A 20453-nucleotide genomic window follows, 5' to 3' on the forward strand; every position below is an offset into this window, starting at 1 on the left:
GTGCATCCCCCCCCCTTCCCCCAGCTAGGATTGTTATCAGGAGCTTCCACACCCACTTTGTTATCATTCCATTATCTTTAGGACAAACTACTGATATAGCCCAGTGACAACTCCATATGAAACCTATTCTCAAATTTTCTATTATGTGCATTCAGTAAGTTTTAGAAGAAATCATCCAATATTAAATCATCAAAAAAAAAAATCTCAATCTCACCTTGATCACATACACTGCTTCAGTCTTAAATGTATGGGACACCCATGTAGGGAACTGTGGCTTCTCAAGTTCATATTAAACACGACTAGACTTTTTTGCATTTACAATTGGGCCATTTATAGAATGTCTTCCAGACTGTGTGTGTTTTATCTCCCCGGTTTTCAAAGCTATTCTGTGCTCAAGTGGGGATTGTTTTCTGCTAAAAGCATTTAGGCAGTGCATATCTACATATTCATTTTACTACCATATGCTAACATCAGATCTACAATTCTAAGTGCTCAGTTTCTGGAGCATTGGAAGCTGCACAAAGCCATGTATCCATCATTCAAGACACGACAGAGAAAATCTTTACCGCCCCAGAAAATGTCTTTGTCTTCTGTCTTAGGGTTACTATTGCTGTGATGAAACACCATGACCAAAAGCAAACTGGGGAGGAAAAGGTTTATCACATCACTGTTGATCATTGAAGGAAGTCAGGACAGGATCTCTAAGGACAGGAACCTGGAGGCAGGAGCTGATGCAGAGGCCGAGGTGGGCTGCTGCTTACTGACTTGCTCCCATGGCTTGTTCAACCTGCTTTCCTACAGCACCTACTGGCTCCGCCCACAATGGGCTGGGCCCTCACAAACCAATCACTAGTTAAGAAAATGCCCTGAGGTTTGCCTACAGCCAGATTTTATGGAGGCATTTTCTCAATTTAGGATCCTTCTTCTCTGATAACTCTAGAGTATTCAAAGTTCACATAACACTAGCCAGCCCACTGTCCTTTGAAATTAATTTTCATACTCTCACCCTGAAACCATTCCTAACTTCTATCATAATAAATGTATTTTTCCTTTATTTTTTTCTTCAAATGAATCATACAACATGTTTCATTTGTATGTGACATTTTCATTACCAGTTTTTGGGATCCACGCACGGAGTACACATCAGAGCCCATTCTTTTCCATGGGTGGGTAGTGTTGCATTGTACAAACACACAAGAACATGCTCATCCTGTCTTGTTCTAGATAGGGTCTCACCATGTAGCCCTGGCTGGTCTGGAACTTGGAATTTAGACTCAAGCTCACAGAGATCTGCTTTCCAAGTGCTGGGATTAAATGTATGTGTCCCCAACCTGGCACCCTGCCTTGTTTTTAAGAAACTATTTTTTTCTTATCTCAGAGTGTTGTAAATTTATTATGAAAAATTATAGAATACAAATGAGGGGAAAGGAATCTAAATATTCACTTTCAGCCCCCAGATACACCATTATTAGCTTGTATTTCCCTATTTGAACCTTTGTCTATATTGAGCTGCCCTATGTATATCATGCATGTTACAAGTATTTCCCTTCAGTTTCAAGTCTTATGGCCTAGATCTAAGTAGCACCTGGTATGTTAAATTGGCATAGCCTTTGGCTTCACCTATGGGATCTTTTCTAAATTTAAAAATTTAAAATTAGGGCGGAGAGATGACCCAGCTGTACTTGTAGCTCTTGCCAAGGATGTGAACTGAGTTCCCAGCACCCAATTGGCTCATAACCATGTGGAACTGTAGCTCCAGGGAAACTGACCCCGTCTTCTGAACCTGCCTGCCTGCATGTATGTGCACCAGGCACATACATGGTTCATATACATACATGCATATACATACAGGCAAAACATTCATGCACATACGGTTTTTTAAGCTAAAAAAGTCTTAAAATGTTTAATGAAATATCAAATTAAAAGCAATACTTGAATTAAAATTAAAGGCGATAGTTGAATATTCATTGGTCTAAATTCAAACGATTCATGGTCTATAGAATAATGCCTTCATTTCGTTCCTTCCATCTACTTTGCTTCCTTCCAAGAAGCCACTGTTAACTACCAATTGCGACAAAGATGACGATAAGGATCATAAAAGGCTAAACTTATTGCAATGTTTTATTTTTAAACTTTAAGCTTCAAGTTTTGTTATCTGCACAACACTACCTTTTGACCATATGACTTTAAACACCAATGATCACGTTAGGGCTAGTTCTGGCCTAAGAGCTCACCCACTATTTTTCAATGTAAATTTAGAGTATTTTCTCTAGGAGGGGGTAGAGCACTCTCTGCCTGTCCATCAGTCAGAGTGAGTCCAGTTACTCTTGTAGATTTCAGATTGTGGCTCAGTTTCTTTCTCTTTTTTTCCAAATTTATTTATTTTTATTTTATGGTGCCACGGGTGTTTTGCCTGCATGTTTGTCTGATCTTGGAGTTACAGACAGTTGTGAGCTGCCATGTGGGTGCTGGGAATTGAACCCAGGTCCTCTGGAAGAACAGTCATATGCTCTTAACCACTGAGCCATCTCTCCAGCTCCATGACTGTTTCTTACGACATCCAAGCTCACATGCCTTGAGGATTCAAAACTGCAGCTGCTTCCATGGAATCCCATTTCCTGGTCTTGATTAGAGGATCAGAATACGTGTGTGCAGATGGCATCATATATGCAAAGGTATGCTGCAGACAAAGCTCCAGGATTTTGTTTATGTAACTAAAATAATTATAATAGCCCCGGTCTCACAATACTAGAATTTAAAAATCGTTAGTTCAAGCGATCGCTGGGGATAGGATTCCTCCTCTGCTGTTTGCCTCAAAAGCCAGGAAGTGAATTCTCACCCTCAACAGTTTATGTTACCTGCAACCCATCCAGTCGGTGCTCTAGGTTCCTGGAGTGTGAGGTTCAGTACTCAGTAACTGTGACGTCGGAAAACCGGGTACTAACAACGCCAATGAATTTCCAGCCCTAATTCTGAAGTACTTGAACTGAAAACATTTCCAAAGAAGCGTCTGTCTCCTTCCCCATTTCGAAAAAAAGCAGTCTACCAGAACCAGAAAGAAAATTCATGATCATGTCTTCTCAGGAGGCCTCAAGCAAAGCTTTCTCGTTATCTTTAAAATCGTGATTAGCAGTTGCCGTCACCCGGAGTTGGCAGGACTCTCTCTCTGGTGCTTGCCTTGTGTGCCGTCCTCCCCACCCCCCATAAAAGGACAAAACACCTAGGCTTGCTAGCCCTCCCCCTACACCGATGGGAGAAACCCAAGTCTCCTTTTTTAAATCCATCCAATAGTAGGAAAGGTTCAACCTTAGCTTGGCCTCGGCAAACTCGCTCTACCTGCCCCTGCCTCCTCTAGTTATCAGGCCCTCCCCACCCATCTCTGCCGCCCGGGTCCTTCTGACCCCAGAGCCAGACAGAATTAGGAGAGGAGGTTGGGTGGCGGCCGAAGGCGGCGGTAACTAGTGGTACCGCCTGGCCACATCCACAGTGTACGTGGCACTGGTTGTGGACGGACAGGGAGGGGACTGGGCTTTCTCCTCCCTGGGAGGAGCCTCAAGGCACCCAGCAGAGGAGGGAGATTCCTTGAAGGGACAGGGCGTGCTTTCGGTGAGATCTTATCAGAGTAAAGCCGCCAGGCACTGGCCAGGTACCTGGCTTGCCACGCTCAGCTCGGAGCGTAGTCGGCGTTACCGGGACAGCGGGAGAAACTGGAATGAGGGCGGAGGCAATGTGCTCGCCCGCCCGCATGCGCAGAGCCACAATGGTCGGACTACAACTCCCAGAGGAGTCACGCGGAGGCCGCCTACCCCGGCGCCATCTTGAAATCTGATGCCTCATCGCCCGGGCTTTGCGTCAGCCCTGAGCCGCCACTGCTGTCCCGGAGCCCAGCCTTGCCCGCTTGGGAGGACGTAGAGGACACGGCTGCCCGCGGCAGAGGCAGCTGGAGGGGCCTTGGCAGCGTCCGCGCTCAGCTCGCACCCTGTCACTCAGCATCCCCCCCCTCCTCGGCGTTCTGTGCCCGCCCCCTGCCCGAGGGGCGGGGCTGGCCGTGTGGTACCCAGAGCCTGCGCGCTCTGAGGTGCGCCCCTACCCAGTGAGGACCCCGGGCAGGGCCATGCCAGCCACAGACGATCAAGGTGGGAAGAGGAACGCATCCCAGAGCCGGTGAGCAGCCCACCGCTGTGACCGTTACAGAGAAGAAGCTCGGCACCCTCCCGGAGTTAAAGATGAAAGAGATTTGCAGGATCTGTGCCCGGGAGCTGTGTGGAAACCAGCGGCGTTGGATCTTCCATACCGCGTCCAAGCTCAACCTCCAGGTTCTGCTTTCGTACGTCCTAGGCAAAGATGTCACTCGTGATGGCAAAGCCGAGTTTGCTTGCAGCAAGTGTGCTTTCATGCTCGATCGCATATATCGATTCGATACTGTTATCGCCAGGATCGAAGCCCTTTCTCTTGAGCGCTTGCAGAAACTGCTGCTGGAAAAGGATCGCCTCAAGTTCTGCATCGCCAGTATGTATCGGAAGAATAATAACGACGACTCTGGCGAGGAGATCAAGGCGGGAAGTGGGACGGTTGACATTTCCAACTTACCAGATATGAGGTACTCTGCGCTGCTCCAGGAAGACTTCGCCTATTCAGGGTTTGAGTGCTGGGTAGAAAATGAGGATCAGATTCAGGAGTCCCACAGCTGTCATGGTTCTGAAGGCCCCGGAAACCGACCCAGGAGATGCCGTGGTTGTGCAGCGTTGCGGGTTGCGGATTCTGACTATGAAGCCATTTGTAAGGTACCTCGGAAAGTGGCCAGAAGTATTTCTTACGCCCTCTCTAGCAGGTGCTCTATGAGCATTTGCACCGAAGAACCGGCATTGTCAGAGGTTGGGCCGCCAGACTTACCAAGCACAAAAGTAGCCCCGGATGGGGAAAGCATGGAGGAGGGGACCCCGGGCTCCTCTGTGGAATCTTTGGATGCTAGTGTCCAGGCTAGTCCTCCACAACAGAAGGACGAGGAAGCGGAGAGAAGTGCGAAGGGACTCCTAAAGTGTGACTATTGTTCGGATGAACAGGCTCCGCAGCATTTCTGTAACCACAAACTGGAGCTGGCTCTCAGCATGATTAAAGGTCTTGAATATAAGCCCCTTCAGAGTCCCCGAGGGAGCAAGCTTCCAATTCCAGTGAAATCCAGCCCACTTGGAGCCAAGCCTGGCCATATCATGACAAATGGAGTTAGTTCCAGTTTCCTTAACAGGCCCTTGACACCTGTGAGCTACTCCTTGGAGTTCTCGGACCTACTGGAGCTGTGGGATGATCTCTATGAAGAGTATTTGCCGCTCCAAATCCAGGTATACACACCGACTGCTGCCTGTGGCGCCCTCCTGACGAGCCACGCATAGACTTCTCATGGCGTGATTAGCTTCAGGAGAATAATGTCCTAGGCTCGAAAAAACTAATCATTAAGCCCATTTTGGCTGTACTTTTTGCTCATGCCCATTTAGTAAACGTGGTTTACACTTAGATAAGTTGCTTTTTCATCAACCTTTTGAACATTATCTGTTGGTTTTTCTATTGTTAAAAACTGCATCTCTTTCACGTACCAAAAGAGAAAGATTCTTTTCCTTGCAGAAAGAAGACATCCCGTCTCGCCTTTGGCACCCCAATCTCCCCCTCCCCTTGACTTCTGCCATTCTCTAGATTTGTGGATGACATCTTCCATTGCCTTCTGTAAGAGAGTTAGGTTCCTGGCCGCTTCTCCTGTTAAGCTTTTCATCACCCAGGTGACTAAAATGTTTAGCGCATGGGGTTAAGCCTATTGATCTGTCAAAAGAACATCTGGGCAGTGTTTGCTATGATTAACAATCATTTGAGAGTTAATGGTGACTTGTTCATGCAAGATCTTTGGGAAGGCAAAAGTTGTCAGTCGTAAGGTTCAAGTGAAAAGTGCTCAGGCGGCTTTTCTACCACCCCCTACTGGAAGATAGCTGTTAGTAAGAAAGGGATCCTCTCACCCTGTTCTTGACTTTCTTAATGAGTTGAATGACAGTTGAACTTAATTTGAGCTCTTCATGTCCGCTTGACTGATTTCAGACCACCCTTTTAAATCCAGATATTTACAGGGACTGATAGGTGCTACTACTTTGTTTCCATAGCAACACTAAATGCTAGATTCAATTAACTTTGTTAAGCATCCTTTGCATATTGGCAAAGGTGGACCATCTAGGAGTCACTGGGAAACTTAGTCCTCAGTCAACAGGGTTCAGAAACTTCCAGCCTGGTAATGAGTGAAGTTGAGATTCCATTTAAATGGGATTTTTGAGGCATAGTTAGGCAGCATGTGAAATTTGTCTACTATTAAAAACTTTAGCTGAAAGCATAAAAATGTTTTAAAATTTATGGAGAACAATGCCTTCCTTTGTGTCAAGTGTTAATCATTACATGCCTAGCAACTGGGCGCTTCCTTTTTTTCTTTAATGAAACTTCATTTCTGTTTGGCCCAAACAGTATTTCTGTGACCAGACATAGATGCTACAAATTAAACATGGTATTCTCATATTCGGATCTTGAAAATAAGCTGGTCACGATTTTTTTATTTATTAAAAAAAAATAAGTTGTTTTTGTCTCTCAGCAATGGCCAATACTGCAGCAAGTTGAACACCTGAAGGATTCCATGGAAAACAAAAATATATTTACTCCATATTTAATTGGAAAATACCTTTTTTTTTTTTGGTATTTTTCCTAGACTTAGCCAATTTTGGAATTGGGGAGGATTTTCAAGAGCATCCCTCAGTTAGGAACGTTGAGAAGCTATTGTTTAAGTAAGAGCCCTGGCAGAGCCAAAGATCCCTCACCGTTTTCAGCAGGACTTTTTAATTCTGTATATTTAATTACATTGTCTGAATCACATCAACTTAACCTGTTTTAAACCAAGAACCTGCTTTCCACACCCCAAGGATTCCATGGGGATCCGGGGAGGAGGTTTCTGTAAAGAAAACTGAATGAGTGTGGAAACCATGGTAATTGTAACCTTAGATCAGATCCCTTTATCACAGAAACTGGATGTCAGAGCTTTAAACTAGTGGGATATGACCTTCCTCTTGTATCAGGACCTTATTCTGTGCTATATGGAGAATAAGACAGTGGGAGGTGAGAAAATGGCATTGAGCTTCAAGAAAGAGTGTTTCATGACTGTTTTCTCTAATTAGTAAAGATGTAAGGCGAAATAGTTACCACGAGCTCAATGTGTTTGTAAACAAAATATGTATTTTATTCTAGCCCTTTGATCTATTGATTAAGTCTAATTGACTTTTAATCTCCTTAAGGGCTATTGTGCTGTAGGGTAGAAAAAAGCCAGGTGGGACAAGGACAGATGGGCTTTTATCTGTTTCTCTGAGCACATGTAGGAAGAATAAAATATTTTTGTTAGTTTTCTTTTTGCTTTGAGATGCAAGAACCTGGAAAGCAAACTTTTTTTCTACCATAGGAAGGAAACCTGGAGTGCTTTCTGCTTAGTCATTTTGATTCTTCTGTTTTAATCCCCCACTTAACCCTTTGTATGTGTATTAACTGTCAGCTTGACAGCTCTTCCTGATGACTCTGCTTCCCTGCCACCCCCACCCTACATCTCCTTCCTTGGATTAAGATAAGCAGCAACAGTATATTTCTCTTGCTTACTGATACTATGCAAATCATTTATTTGCCTTCTGTGAGCACAGGCTCTTCAGATAATCTGCAGAAAGGTTTGACTTGTTCTGGGTAGTAATTTCTTTCTTTATTGTCTGGCCCTGAAGTAGAGAAGCTATGCTGAGGGGGTGTGGTCCCTTAGTAAACAGCAATTCACAGAGCTCTGAGCCACTTACAGGCTCTTTTCTGCCCACATTCACAGTGAGCACACCTTTGCTTCAAACCTGACAATGTCAACGTCTGCTCCTTTGGGACAATTGTGAATTTGTCCCATTTGCACCTTTGGGAAATAGAGACATCAGACCCTAGTCAAAGCTTAGGCCTTTGATTTTACACTAGCTGATGGTTCTTGTTTGCCTTTGATGATTAACAGTAGGATAGAAAATTAGAGCAGTTTGAGGTCTGAGACTATTAGAACATGCCAGAAAAGAATGCTGCTCATGCAGAGGTAAGAACAACTACTTTAGCCTGATGTTGTGTACACTAGGCCTGGACATCGCTCTCCTTTATCAGGTCAGTAAAGCATGCCTACTAACTCTAACTTGAAAGTGATTAATTTGGAAGGACAGTGTGGTTAGGTCATGGTCTTAGAAGCCAAGTATCTGGGAGTGACCCTAATGCTACTCAACTGAGGATCACTGACATCGGACTCTGTAGAATCTTCTCAGGACCCGTAAGTTTATGTACTTGATACTTCATAAGAACTTGGTATACATTCCTGACTCAGAGAAATTTACTAAATGCCCTTTGGGCTTCTCTGAAAAGGCTTTTTTTTTAAAAAAAAAAATTCTGTCAAAGAATAAATTATGAAGAAAGAAACAAAACCTCCCATGTTTTAAATAAGTCATGTACAGGATCAGAAGTTTCCTGTGATTCAGGCTGAGACGGTTCACAGGAGAGGCAGATTCCTTGCCTGTGGCAATCTTCCACTTCAAAGCTGCTGCTCCTATATCCTTGTGTTTATGTACACAGAGGCATAGAAACCACATTTATGTGAATATAAATAAGAACGTATAGATAAAATGATCTTGCTTTTAAGAGGGCTGTTGAAGGATCAGAACATTGCCCAGGGAGTAGGAGACAGGCCTGTTTTAGTTTGGCTTTGTTCTTATTGGTCTTATTCATCAAGCACAAACCTTCGATCCCTAAAATGATCCTGCCGGTGTGGTGAGAAAGGACTTCACAGTAATAAAAGCTGCGTCACCAACTGTAATTTAGTCCCCCCCCCCCCCCCCCCGGACACTTCTTGGTCTTTTTGGTCACTTGGATATCTTAGCCTACCTTATGTGGCTTTCCTTGTATGGAAAGTGGGGTGGAGTGGCTGGTTAGTTTATTGCTTCCTTCAGAGCCCTAAGCTCTCTGATTTAAAGTGGATAAACAGGACTGCCTTCCTCCCATTTTTAATATTGAAACTATTCCCTGCTACCCAGCACTAGAGATTTAGGCATTGAGCTGAGGTCTTGTACAGGCTAGGTAAACATACCAGCTGGACTGTAGTTACACTTAGTTTCTTCCATTCTGCTTGCTACGGTTGAGATTTCAGGGTTGTAGTGGACCTTACTGGAGAGTTCGTTTTCACCGGGGAAACAATAAGCCAGGTCTTATAGAGGCAACATTTTGTGTCCGTTAGAATTTTCAGTATCTATTACAGTCATCTCTTGTGGTATGTAGATGACATAATTCATATTGCTTCAGGGGAGGCATCTTGTAGTCACAGCAAGTATCTCAAGTATTTCTGGGAGCCGTCATCCTTGCTTCTTCTTCCGCCTCCAGTTGTCTGGAACAACAGCACATTAACCATACTAGAGCCGTCCACTTCTCTCTTCTGCTGCAGTCTTTAGAATCCAATCACCTTTCACCTACATTCTGGCTGATCTTTCTTTCTGCTGGGCCTTTCTAACCGTCCATCCCCACTGAGCAGCTGACAAGCTTTTAAACATGTAAATGTGATAGCTTTTCTGTTAGAAAGCACTGCAGACAGGACTGGGGACAGAGCTGCACAAGGCCCTAGGTTTGATACCCAGTCTCACCAAAAATAAAAAGAGAGTGCATGAAATACTGCAGACAGTCCTCATTATAGTGTAGATGAATCCAACTTGTTTATCCCCGCTGTACAGGAGTGTAAGACGGCTGTGCCTCCCTTAGCACTTGACCCTGTTACCCTTTGTCCAGTATGTTCTAATAAGGCCACCACAGGCCCATGTCCCTCCTGTGCACTTGATCTGTGGCTAATCTGAGTTGGAATGTGCTCTAAGTGTAAAATTGGCCTCAGATTTCAAATACTTAAAATTTACATTTGTAATGTTTTAAAATGTTAGCTTAAATTGTCAAAACTAAATTTACATTTTTTAAATTTATTCAGGGAAGCTATGAGAAAATAAAAAAATTACCCATGTGGTTGACATTGTATTTCCCTTAGGTTGTACCCTTCTAGACATATATGCCTTTCTTTTCCCTATGCCTTTCTTTTCCCCGGACTCAGATTCCATCGGCTGTTTCCTCTGCCTGGCTTGATGCTTTTACAATGACTGGCTACTTCCCGCTTCAGGTATCCATTTGGATACTGTCTCAAAAGGAACCCTCCTCTAGTTGATATATAAAGTAGCAATCAGCAATTCTCGTAGTCCTTTCCTGAGGATATGCCACCAGCTGACACCCTGTATTTCTGTGTTTATTACCTATCCACCAAATCCAAGTGTTGCAAAATCTGCTTCAAGAGAAGTCGCTTTTGTCCTATGCAGTGTTTTTCCTCCAGCATGGCCTCTGCTTCTTAGTGCTCAACCGATGTGTGTTGACGGAGTCGATGAAGTTCATGTGCTGTATGTACTAAGAGGCAACCAGGGCAAATGGGCCCATTTCACTCCCATTTCTGGTCAAAGCAAGCGTTGAAGTCCAGCTTCTAGAGAACCTTCTCAGGAGTCTGAACTGTTTTATGAGTCATTCCGTCAACCTTCAGAACTCTCATGGTTGTTTTTATTACCTGCCACGTGTTTGTGTCTGAGACTGTGTCTTAGTACCTCTTTGACCATCTCACCGTTTAGGATTTTAAGATTGTGTTTTGTCAGTTCATTTAGTGGGGATAAAATAGCCTTTTAATGAGCTGTTCAGAAATAGCTGTGGGTTTATAAGTAAGGAAATAAAACATCCTTATTTGTACCTGTTTTTCCTGACAGAATTAATTGCACCCTTTTAATTCTTAGCGGTGGTTTAAAGCTGGGTGCAGTGCTGTAGGCTTGTAATCTTAACAGTTGAGAAGCTGAAGCAAAGTTGTGAGTTTGAGGCCAGACTGGGTTATGAGATCCTCTCAAAAAACAAACAAAACAAAAACAAAAAAAACCCTGCTGATTTGATGTGAGCTGGGAGTTATAGGATCCCTCTGCTTAGAAAAGTAACGAGAAGTTGATATTTTGTATTCATTAGCCCTACCCATTCCTCCAGTAAGAGCCTTCCTTACTCCATAGCCCTGCGAGCATCTCATCCTTTACAGGTCTAGATAAGCTTCATCTCTGCCAAGAACCCTTTCTATATGCCCTGTCAAAAAACAGTCTTCTGCTGTGACCACTTCCTCAGTAGACCAAGACTGTTGGGCCCGAGAACGAAACATTTGCCTGAATTGTACTCCGCACTGAACCTCACACAGTGCCCTGTGTTTTATACTGTTAGAAATGTAACAAGCTGCCCTGCGGAAACAGAAAATACCTGACTTCCAGAAAATACCTGACTTCCTCTGCTTAGGCCCTCGCAGGAAGATACTTAAAGTCAGCTGTAACCCCAGGCCCTGGAGGGTGGTAAAGTTTAAAGGTGTAACGGAAAGATAGCAGTTCTTTCTTTCCTCTGATGAGAAAGGGGCCGGCGGGGAAGGAAGGATTTAATGCCATGAATTCCTTAGGTATCCAGTATTTTAGCTCATCGTGATCTTCACGTAGAGTTTGATGGATTCTTAGAAAGTACATGTCCTTTCAGACTGTTATGGTTATGTTGTTATCTTTATTTTCCCCTTCATTTTTAATGACTTTGATTTATAGAGACCTGGATTTAACTGCTGTTTTGCCACATTTTGCTTTGCAAACAAGTGAGAATTTTTAATAGTTATAGATTTTTCCATTTACTGTAGATATTCTCACATGTATTTCTTAAGGACAAGGATGTCTCTTATCAGCGGTAGATGAAGGAGATTTGGTGGCTAGAAATGCTGTTTCCTATTGTATGGCCCATATTTTAAAAGGGCTTCACATTTTCTAACAGTGAAAACAGGCTTCTTATAGGGTAGGTAATTGGAATATAACTTTGACCCTTCAATGCCTTTGTTAATTCCCTGGTTAAAGCAAATATTTGATTGTCATAACCCTGTCCATTTTTAAGTGCCCCCTTTCTTTCAATTCTGCGTTATCTGCCTTCTCCGACCAAGTAGTGTCTGTGAGTATGGGCAGAGTGGGGACAAGGAGCCTAGTAGGGATGGCAGTTTCAGATGCCTGGAAGCCATAGCTGCTGCACAGATCACCAGGTGACTTCCCGAAGACAATCCTGCTGCTTGCTAAGAGGGCCCAGTTTGAATGTGAAAATCGAATGGGTTATTGACCGCATTCACTCAGTGTGCTTGTCTCCCTGCTGCCTCCTAGCCCCATCCTGTAAAGTTACCTAAACAACAAAAGCTGGACTCAGATGGGACCGCAGTAACCCAGCCTGTTACTGAGAAATCTGTGTCTGACTCCCGCTTGGAAGAGCTCCGGGACAAAGTCCAGCAAACAGAGGCCGCCAACAAGGTATGGTCAGAAGGGCTCTAGCCCAGCTCCATCATCCTGCGTAGGACTTGAGAGATGAATGCTGTGGCTTCCCCAGATCTCAGGGGGTATAGTTCATTTAAAAGGATAGTTGTCCACTGTATCTTTATGTCCTTGTTTGTATGTGTATGTGTGAGTTGCATGTATACAGTAGGTATGCATTTGGTTGCACATGTGCGCGTGTGTGGCCCAGAGGTCAGTCTCTGGGGTTGTTCCCCAAGAGCTGTCTACCTTGAGCTACCTGGGAGATGTAGTCTTTCTCTGGGACCCAGGGCTTGAAAATTAGTCTAGGTTGGTTGGCCGGCAAGCTCAGGGACCCATCTGTTTCCACCTTCCCAGAGTTAGGATTACAAGCACATACCTTCTAAGCCTGTCTTTTTATGTGGTTGCTAGGTTCAAACTCAGGTCCTCATAGCTTGCTCAGCCCTTCCCTTTGCTTCTTATCGGGGTTTTAACTTGTTCCATACATACCCCAATTTCTGATGCCATCTAGGAATGAGACTAGACCATGTATGTAATCCTTAACTCCATGGCAAGGCTCTGAGACCGGAAGCTTGTGCTTTTGATTTTAGTGTAACTTCTTATTCCTCTATAGTGCATAGAGTTTAATGTCTGCCTGCAAGGCAATTGTCCCAAGAGGGCTCCTGAATACCTGCTGTAGTGTGCTGTGATAGCAACACGTCCTATGCTAGATCGCAGGCACTCCTTGGTTCTGTGGAAGGGCCGAAAGAGTAGTATGGCTGTCAGCCTGGGGAGCGTGCAGTGCGTGGCACTGAGGTGTTCGAGCAGTGAGGGAAGCAGTTCATCTGTGCCTCTCTTCGTTGTCAGACGCTCATGCTCACTGTGTATGAGAAGGAAATAAGACAGCATGCCCTAAGACTTTCTCGAAACCTGAGATGGTCAGGACAGGTTGCTGGCCCGCAAGGTTAAAAGCCGTCAAGGAGCTAACAGAGTTTTTTCTCCTGAATTCAGATTCTTGAAGAGAAACTGAATGAAATGAGCTATGAGCTAAAATCTGCACGGGAGTCATCCCAGAAGCAAGACGTGACCATTCAAAGCCTCAAGGAATCACTAAAAAGCAAGCAAAGTGAGGTAAAATGTTATATGATCACAGACCCGTGGGAAATAGGTCATCTCATTTGTAGAGGTCACCCCTGTATGACTAGTAAGCCTTCTCATGGGAAACGGTCCCCTTAGGTATTTGGAATGATTCGGTTACTAGCATCTGTACGGGAACAATAATGTAATTTATATGCACTTTGCTAACACGGGGGTGCTATCCCTCTCTCGTTTTCAGACAGAGGAGCTGTACCAGGTGATCGAAGGTCAAAATGGCACAATGGCGAAGCTTCGAGAAATGCTGCACCAAAGCCAGCTCGGCCAGCTCCATGTACGTGAGGGCCCGAGGGCCGCAGGCAGGGCTGGAGCACCCCGGGTTGCACAGTCCTCTCAGGCACTCAGGACTTTTCCTCCTCGTGATTGTGATTAGGATTCTGCTCTTTTCAGGGCTCAGAGGGCGGTGCTCCAAGTCAGCAACAGGTGGCCCTGCTTGATCTTCAGAGTGCCCTGTTCTGCAGCCAGCTTGAAATCCAGAAGCTCCAGAGGCTGCTGCGCCAGAAAGAGCTGCAACTGGCTGATGTCAAGCGATGCATGCAGTTCGTCGAGGCTGCAGCCCAGGAGAGAGAGCAACAGAAGGAAGCTTCTTGGAAACACAACCAGGTAAATCATTTACCAGTTTATTGCTCCCAAGGCTGACTTTGCCTGGCAGGACGGTGTGTGCTGAACCTGAACCCTTGAGTCATTGGCCTGTCTAATTCAGTTCGGTATTTGTTGCCCCTGGGTCATGTACCAGGTGAGCAGACTGTGCCCTGGAGACACAGAGGTGACTATCAGAGACTCTGCCTCTTCAATTATTTAGTTTAATAGGAGAAGCAGTCACGTGACAGAATTTCAGTGGGGCAAATACTGCCAAAGAGGCAGCTTTATGTTCCAATAGCAGTGATTAGGAGGGGCTAGGGAAAGAATTTGAGACCCTTCTGCCAATTTGAGATCCTTCTGCCTCGGGATTATAGGCAGGTGGCCTGCTTGTCTTGAAAGTATTCTGACCTTCATATCTAATGATCATGAGGGGAGCTTACTTTTAAAGAGGACCTGTTTATTTCAGGAGTTACGAAAAGCTTTACAACACCTCCAAGGAGAGCTGCACAATAAGAACCAACAGATTCATGCTCTGGAGATGGAAAAATACAATGAGATTCGAATTCGGGAACAAAACATCCAGCACCTCCATCAAAGCCTGAGTCTCAAAGAACAGCTGCTCCGGGTGAGTTCTCAGATGGAAGCCAGGTTTCTAGAGCTCTCATGTGCCTGCCTCAAGGCCCGCCCTGTGCCTCATGTGTGAGTGCTGGAAACACGTCAGTGAGTAGAACATACAATCCATGAAGCGGCATGCTCCCCAGCAAATCAATAGCTGTGTGTACACATGTAATCCGTGAAGGCAGGGCTCAGCAGACAGAACACCTCTGAGTCACACGACAGAAGGTGTGCTCTTCCACAGAGTTCAATGACGGAATGAAAATTTTCGGGACAAATGGGGCACTAAGAGATGCAATCAGTTACCCACTCTAAGCTTTGGGTCCGTGCCGCATCTTCTTTTGGGAGATACCTTTGTATTGTATCTGGTTTTGTTTTGTTCTAGGACAGGGTCTGACTATGTGGCCCTGGCTGACCTGAAACTCTGTAGTCCACGCTGGCTTCTAACTTACAGAAATCCACCTGCCTCTGCCTCCTGAGTTCTGGGATTACAGGGATGCTCCACCAGGCCTAGCTCAAAATCTTTTGCGAGATCTTTCCTGACACCTTTAAGGCAGAGTCAGGCAGTGTGTCCTGTGTTTCCATGAGCAGACTAGCTCGCCTGTTTGTCTTTTGTAGAATCATTAACAATTTATATATCTGTTATCTCTGAGTTTTTTGTATATGTGTGCTAAATAACAAATTTCTTGAGGAAAGAAATGAAGAAATTCGCCTAAGAGGTAAAGGAATAAAGGAAAATGTTTTTGTCTTGCTAGGAATTTCAGGAACTCCTGCAGTATCGAGATAACTCAGACAAAACTCTGGAAACAAATGAGATGTTGCTTGAGAAAATGCAGCAACAGATACAAGACCGAGCCGCCGACCTGGAGGTACGCAGCCAGTTCCCCCACGGCACTGCCAATTGGCCTCCCTGCGTCTGGTGTCTAAATGAAAAAACCTCGGGTTTTCAGCTTTCCTTTCTTCCCCTTTTGGAATCTAACTGATTAAAGACCAGTTCAGCGAACCCGGAACTTAGAGGCCTTTCTTTCCCTGCAGCGGGCTATAGATGAGAAGTTCTCCGCTCTAGAGGAGAAGGACAAGGAATTGCAGCAGCTTCATCGTGCGGTGAGAGAGCGAGACCATGATTTAGAGAGACTGCGTAGTGTCCTGTCCGCCAATGAAACTACCATGCAAGTAAGAGCCAAATCCAACTTGCTCTCTTCCCCCAGCCCCCTCGTCGCTTTCTAGGCCTGAGGCATCAGCCGCTCCATTGTTCTCTGAAACCCAGAGTTTCAAAGCCAAAGACCAGTAGCATTTACTCATCCCTCCTCCAGCAGTAGGGAGGAGGCTCCGAAGTCTCTTTTATGTTATAGACTTACAGGGGAGCACTGCATGGTGAGTGCTCTTTGCATGGCTCTCACTTCTCATCCTTGCCTATTCATATGGAGATGCACATACGCTTTTCCGTGAGCATTGCGGGACATATAGATACACACATATTTTATACTTTGTTTTCTCTCTGATTTTACATAGGTATCAATGTATTATATGACTGCTTCTTAGCACATACTTTTAGGTTTTTTTGCAGACTTTATTTTAGACCCTGTGTAGCTACTGACTGTCAGTTATTAAAGAGGCCGTTCATTTTTTCCCTGGGGAAACTGCCCCTCCCACAGTCCTATTGTAGCACACATTCTGTATTTCCCTCTCCACAAACCACACTGAAGGAAAATACTGCTTTGACACTCTGTCTTCTTACAAAAGGGACAGGTGGATGTGAGTTAAAGCTGGGACTAATTCTCTTATCCTGAGAGTGCGGGAGGCCCCTTTGGCTTATGTTTGCTGTGTCTGTCCCTGTAGAGTGTGGAGAGTCTCCTGAGGGCCAAAGGCATGGAGCTGGAGCAGTTAACTGCCACCTGTCAAAACCTCCAGTGGCTGAAGACAGAACTGGAAACCAAGTCTGGCCGCTGGCAGAAGGAACAAGAGAGTGCTCTCCACCAGTTGCAGACATCCCTGCGCAACAAGGACAAAGAAATGGAGGCAAGGCTTCCGAACTCCAGGGCATCGGTTTAGGGATGCTAGGCTCAGGCTCAGGCAGTGCTCTCTGGGCCTCCGGAACCAGCCACCCAAGCCTTCAATGATATTCTGTCCCTGGGCTAGCGACTACCTTTCCCTGAATTTTCTTTACAACCATAACTTAGCGTGTCATTTATCATTCTCAGAGAGGCCGTATGAGAATGAATTAATTAGATCTAAAAATACAGCTGTATTATAATAGTTAGGATGTAATTGCTGGGTCAGGCACTGTTTTAACAGCTTAATGGAAATGGACTTAGTGAATCCTCCAAAGGTCGTGAGGGCACACTCTGCTCTGAAAGCAAAGACCTAGGCACTTGAGGCTAAGTAACCTGTCAGAGCAGCAGGGCAGAGCTGCAGAGCCGCTTCAGTCCAGGCAGCAGGGCTCCACGGTTTGAGCATCATCTGCTGTATGTCTGCAGTCTGGCAGCTGTGGTGCATTACTCTTCTCACGAATACCATTTCCTTCTCACTTCATGTCCAGGCTGGCTCCAAGCTTGCATTCTCCTCTTAGAGGCTTGTGGGGTCTTGGGCTTGCAGGAGTCGCATGCCCCCTCATGCAGATCCTCAGTCCATTAGCCCTCTCCAAAGTTATGCAGCAGAGGAAGCAGATGAGCTGAGTGTCCTTTTGCTGCACCCAAGCATAAGGAAAACTGTTATCTCAGAAATCATGTGAAGCTGCCATTCTAGGGATTTCTCCGTATTGTTCATATTCGTTCACTGAGTATGCATGTCCAGCCTTCCAACTCATCGACCTGTGCTAGGTCTGGGGGCACAAAGGATGAGATATTAGAGTGTTCCCAAGAATCTTGTAATTACGTCACAATGGGTTCTTACAACCCCTTCAGTGCGTGGCAGAAGAAATTCTGTCCTCCGGGAATTTACGCCAGCCATCCCTTTCCCATTAGGAACTCCGGGCAACACTACTCTGCAAACTCGAACCCTGTCAGAGTGAGATAGCCGAGGAGCTGTGCCAGCACCTGCAGCAGAAAGAAAGGATGCTGCAGGACCTCCTGAGCGATCGGCGCAAACAAGCTGCGGAGCATGAGATGGAGATCCAGGGGCTGCTGCAGTCCATGAGCACCAGGGAGCAGGCGAGCCAAGTAAGCGCTAATGCAGAACCAGACAGGGACCCTGTGCTACTCTCGTGGTCAGCAGACAGAAAGTGTCTGGAGCTGCCGACGGGGCTTGTTCTCTCCACAGTCTGCTTGGCAGTTCTCCATCAGTCTGAATGAAATGGTTTGAACACTGCATCTGGAAAGTGGCCTAGACAATACATGTATCCAGTATTTTTGTTTTCTTAATCTTCTGATTTTTCTGAGAGAAAGAGGAATAGAATTCTGAAATACTATCTAAGTTATCAGGACTTGATAGTCCGTACCTCAAAAGAGTCCAAATTTTCCATCCTGAAGATGTGTATTTTTAATTGTCATTTAGAAGTTGCCAGCTTTGGCTTCATCCCAGAGAAAGCTGGTGCTATAATTTAGCTAACATGGTTCCAATTCATTATCTCAATTCCCTAAAAGTTTACAATTATGCTTGTATGTTGGAGGAGGCCGTTAATTGGTTCCTGGCCGCTTAGCCCCGAAATAATCACACAGAAACTATATTAATTAAATCTCTGCTTGGCCCATTAGCTCTGGCTTCTTATTGGCTCACTCTTACATCTTCGTTTAACCCATCTCCATTAATCTGTGCATCACCACGAGGTCCTGGCCTACCATCAAAGTTTCAGCACGTCTGTCTCTGGCAGCGGCTTTATGTCTTCTCACTAACTCTGCCTTCTTTCTCCCAGCATTCAGTTTAGTTTTCCCCGCCTACCTCTGTTCTGCCCTGCTCTGCTATAGGCTCAAAGCAGTTCTTTATTAACCAATAGTATTCACAGCATACAGAGGGGAGTCCCACACCAATTGTATGTCTACATGATGGTATAGGTGATGCACGTGTAGGCACATGCGCAGTGGTGCATTGATGGAAATCAGAGAGCAGCTATGTGGAGTTCATTCTCTCTTGCGACCTTTACATGAGGTCCAGGGATCAAATCCAGGTCACTGGATTTCTATGGGAAACACCTTCACCTGCTGAACCATCTTGCCAGCTCTAAATGCATTTCTATACATTAATGGTCACACATGAGTTCTAGGTCTTCCCCTTGGATCGCTATCACCTTAGAAAATTGGTAGAAATACACTAGTTTGATTGTTTAAATTTTCTCTATTAATTGATGCTTTCATACAATTATATAATATGTTGGTCAGTCCCAAATTCTCTTTTCTCCTCTATCCCCATTCTCACTGTGATCAACCACTTATTTAAACAAAGTGAAACAAAGCAAAAACCTATGGGACCCTCAGAAATAATTTTTCTGCTCAGAATTTATAAAGAAAAATAGTGGAGTAGAAAGTCTTTCCCAGGCAGAATTGTGTGCATAGTAAACAGCATTACTGGACCAGATAAGACACCCTGAAACAGGTTCTCCAGGGTCAGATTTGGGGCAGAACTGGCCTAACAAATGACTTTCTTTACTCTAGTTGCTTCTTCAGCCTCAATTGCCTTTTCCCCAAACATTTGTATGGCTGAGTTCTTTGCCAAACATGACCTTATCACACTGGCCTCTCTATCTAAAATATAATCCCATGGACAAAGAGTGTGGACGTTCAGTCTTGACTGAGTACCACTGATCACTCTGTGCCATTTACCTGCTGACACACACAGTGACTGGTGGCTGAACTGATTAGTGACCATCCGCAATGTGCACACATGAATCAGAGCAGCTTGTTACATGCCTCGAATACATACAGCTTTTATTTGCCATACATACATATATACATACAAATTTTATTTAAAGTGTATATGGGGGACCCTCCCTCCACTCTCCAAATCCTTCTGCTATGCTTGATTTTGCCTGATGCACTTCCTGCTACCTAATATATCCCCTTATGTTTTTCCTGTTTTCTCCTCCTCAACAAGAATGTATTCTTCAAGCTCCACTTAGTGCTAAATCCCAGGTACCCAAACATGACTTGCCAGGAATGGGCACTCAGTATATACTTACTGAGTATACACACTTCATGGGTGCTAGAGAGATGGCTCAGTAGTTAGAGCACTCTTGCAGAGGACCTAGGTGCGGTTCCCAGAACCTTCAGGTGATTGATAGCCATCTGTATCTCCAGTTCCAGAGGACCTCCTCTGGCCTCTGTGAACACTGCGCACACATGGTACACAGACATGCACGCAGGCAAAACCATCATGCACATAGAATAAAAATAAATAAGTCTTTAAAGAATTGTGAAAATGTTTTAGTTGTTTTACTGTGATATCTTTCTAATAATGTTCGTTATGATTCCTTTCTTACCAGGCTGCTGCAGAGAAAATTGCACAAGCCTTCCTGGAAAGAAACTCAGAATTACACGCCCTGCGCCAGTACTTAGGAAGAGACCTTGGCGCCTCTCGGGCGCCCCTCTTAAACCAGCAAGCTGAAGTGGCTTTAGTCGGCCCCCACCTGGGAGATCAGACTGATCAAGTAAGAACTGTAGACTCCCATTCATGGCAACTGCATTTCCTTTTTACATTTGAGGCATTTTAGTGAGACTGTTCAGTCTGTCACTGTGATCATAGTCCCTGTGTCTT

At 44.9% G+C, this 20453-nt stretch overlaps 1 protein-coding gene across 13 annotated transcripts in view; it reads left to right on the top strand.

Moving 5' to 3' along the window:
* Nucleotides 1–20453, top strand: part of Pde4dip (phosphodiesterase 4D interacting protein) — a 213693-nt gene that overhangs the window by 132192 nt on the left and 61048 nt on the right. For 7 of the 13 annotated variants that reach the window (XM_075981819.1, XM_075981818.1, XM_075981824.1 and 4 more), the window contains 10 exons: nt 12294–12437; nt 13428–13547; nt 13753–13845; nt 13962–14174; nt 14620–14778; nt 15524–15637; nt 15804–15941; nt 16608–16787; nt 17732–17926; nt 20182–20346. In XM_075981819.1, coding sequence (XP_075837934.1) covers nt 12294–12437; nt 13428–13547; nt 13753–13845; nt 13962–14174; nt 14620–14778; nt 15524–15637; nt 15804–15941; nt 16608–16787; nt 17732–17926; nt 20182–20346 — 1521 coding nt within the window. Of the gene's footprint in view, nt 1–3488; nt 5340–12293; nt 12438–13427; nt 13548–13752; nt 13846–13961; nt 14175–14619; nt 14779–15523; nt 15638–15803; nt 15942–16607; nt 16788–17731; nt 17927–20181; nt 20347–20453 lie in introns of those variants that run through there. The other 6 variants (XR_012911416.1, XM_075981815.1, XM_075981817.1 and 3 more) reach the window with 1 other exon arrangement.

This window comes from Microtus pennsylvanicus, chromosome 7, assembly GCF_037038515.1.
Source record: "Microtus pennsylvanicus isolate mMicPen1 chromosome 7, mMicPen1.hap1, whole genome shotgun sequence".
In the NCBI taxonomy this organism is placed as follows: Eukaryota; Metazoa; Chordata; class Mammalia; order Rodentia; family Cricetidae; genus Microtus; species Microtus pennsylvanicus.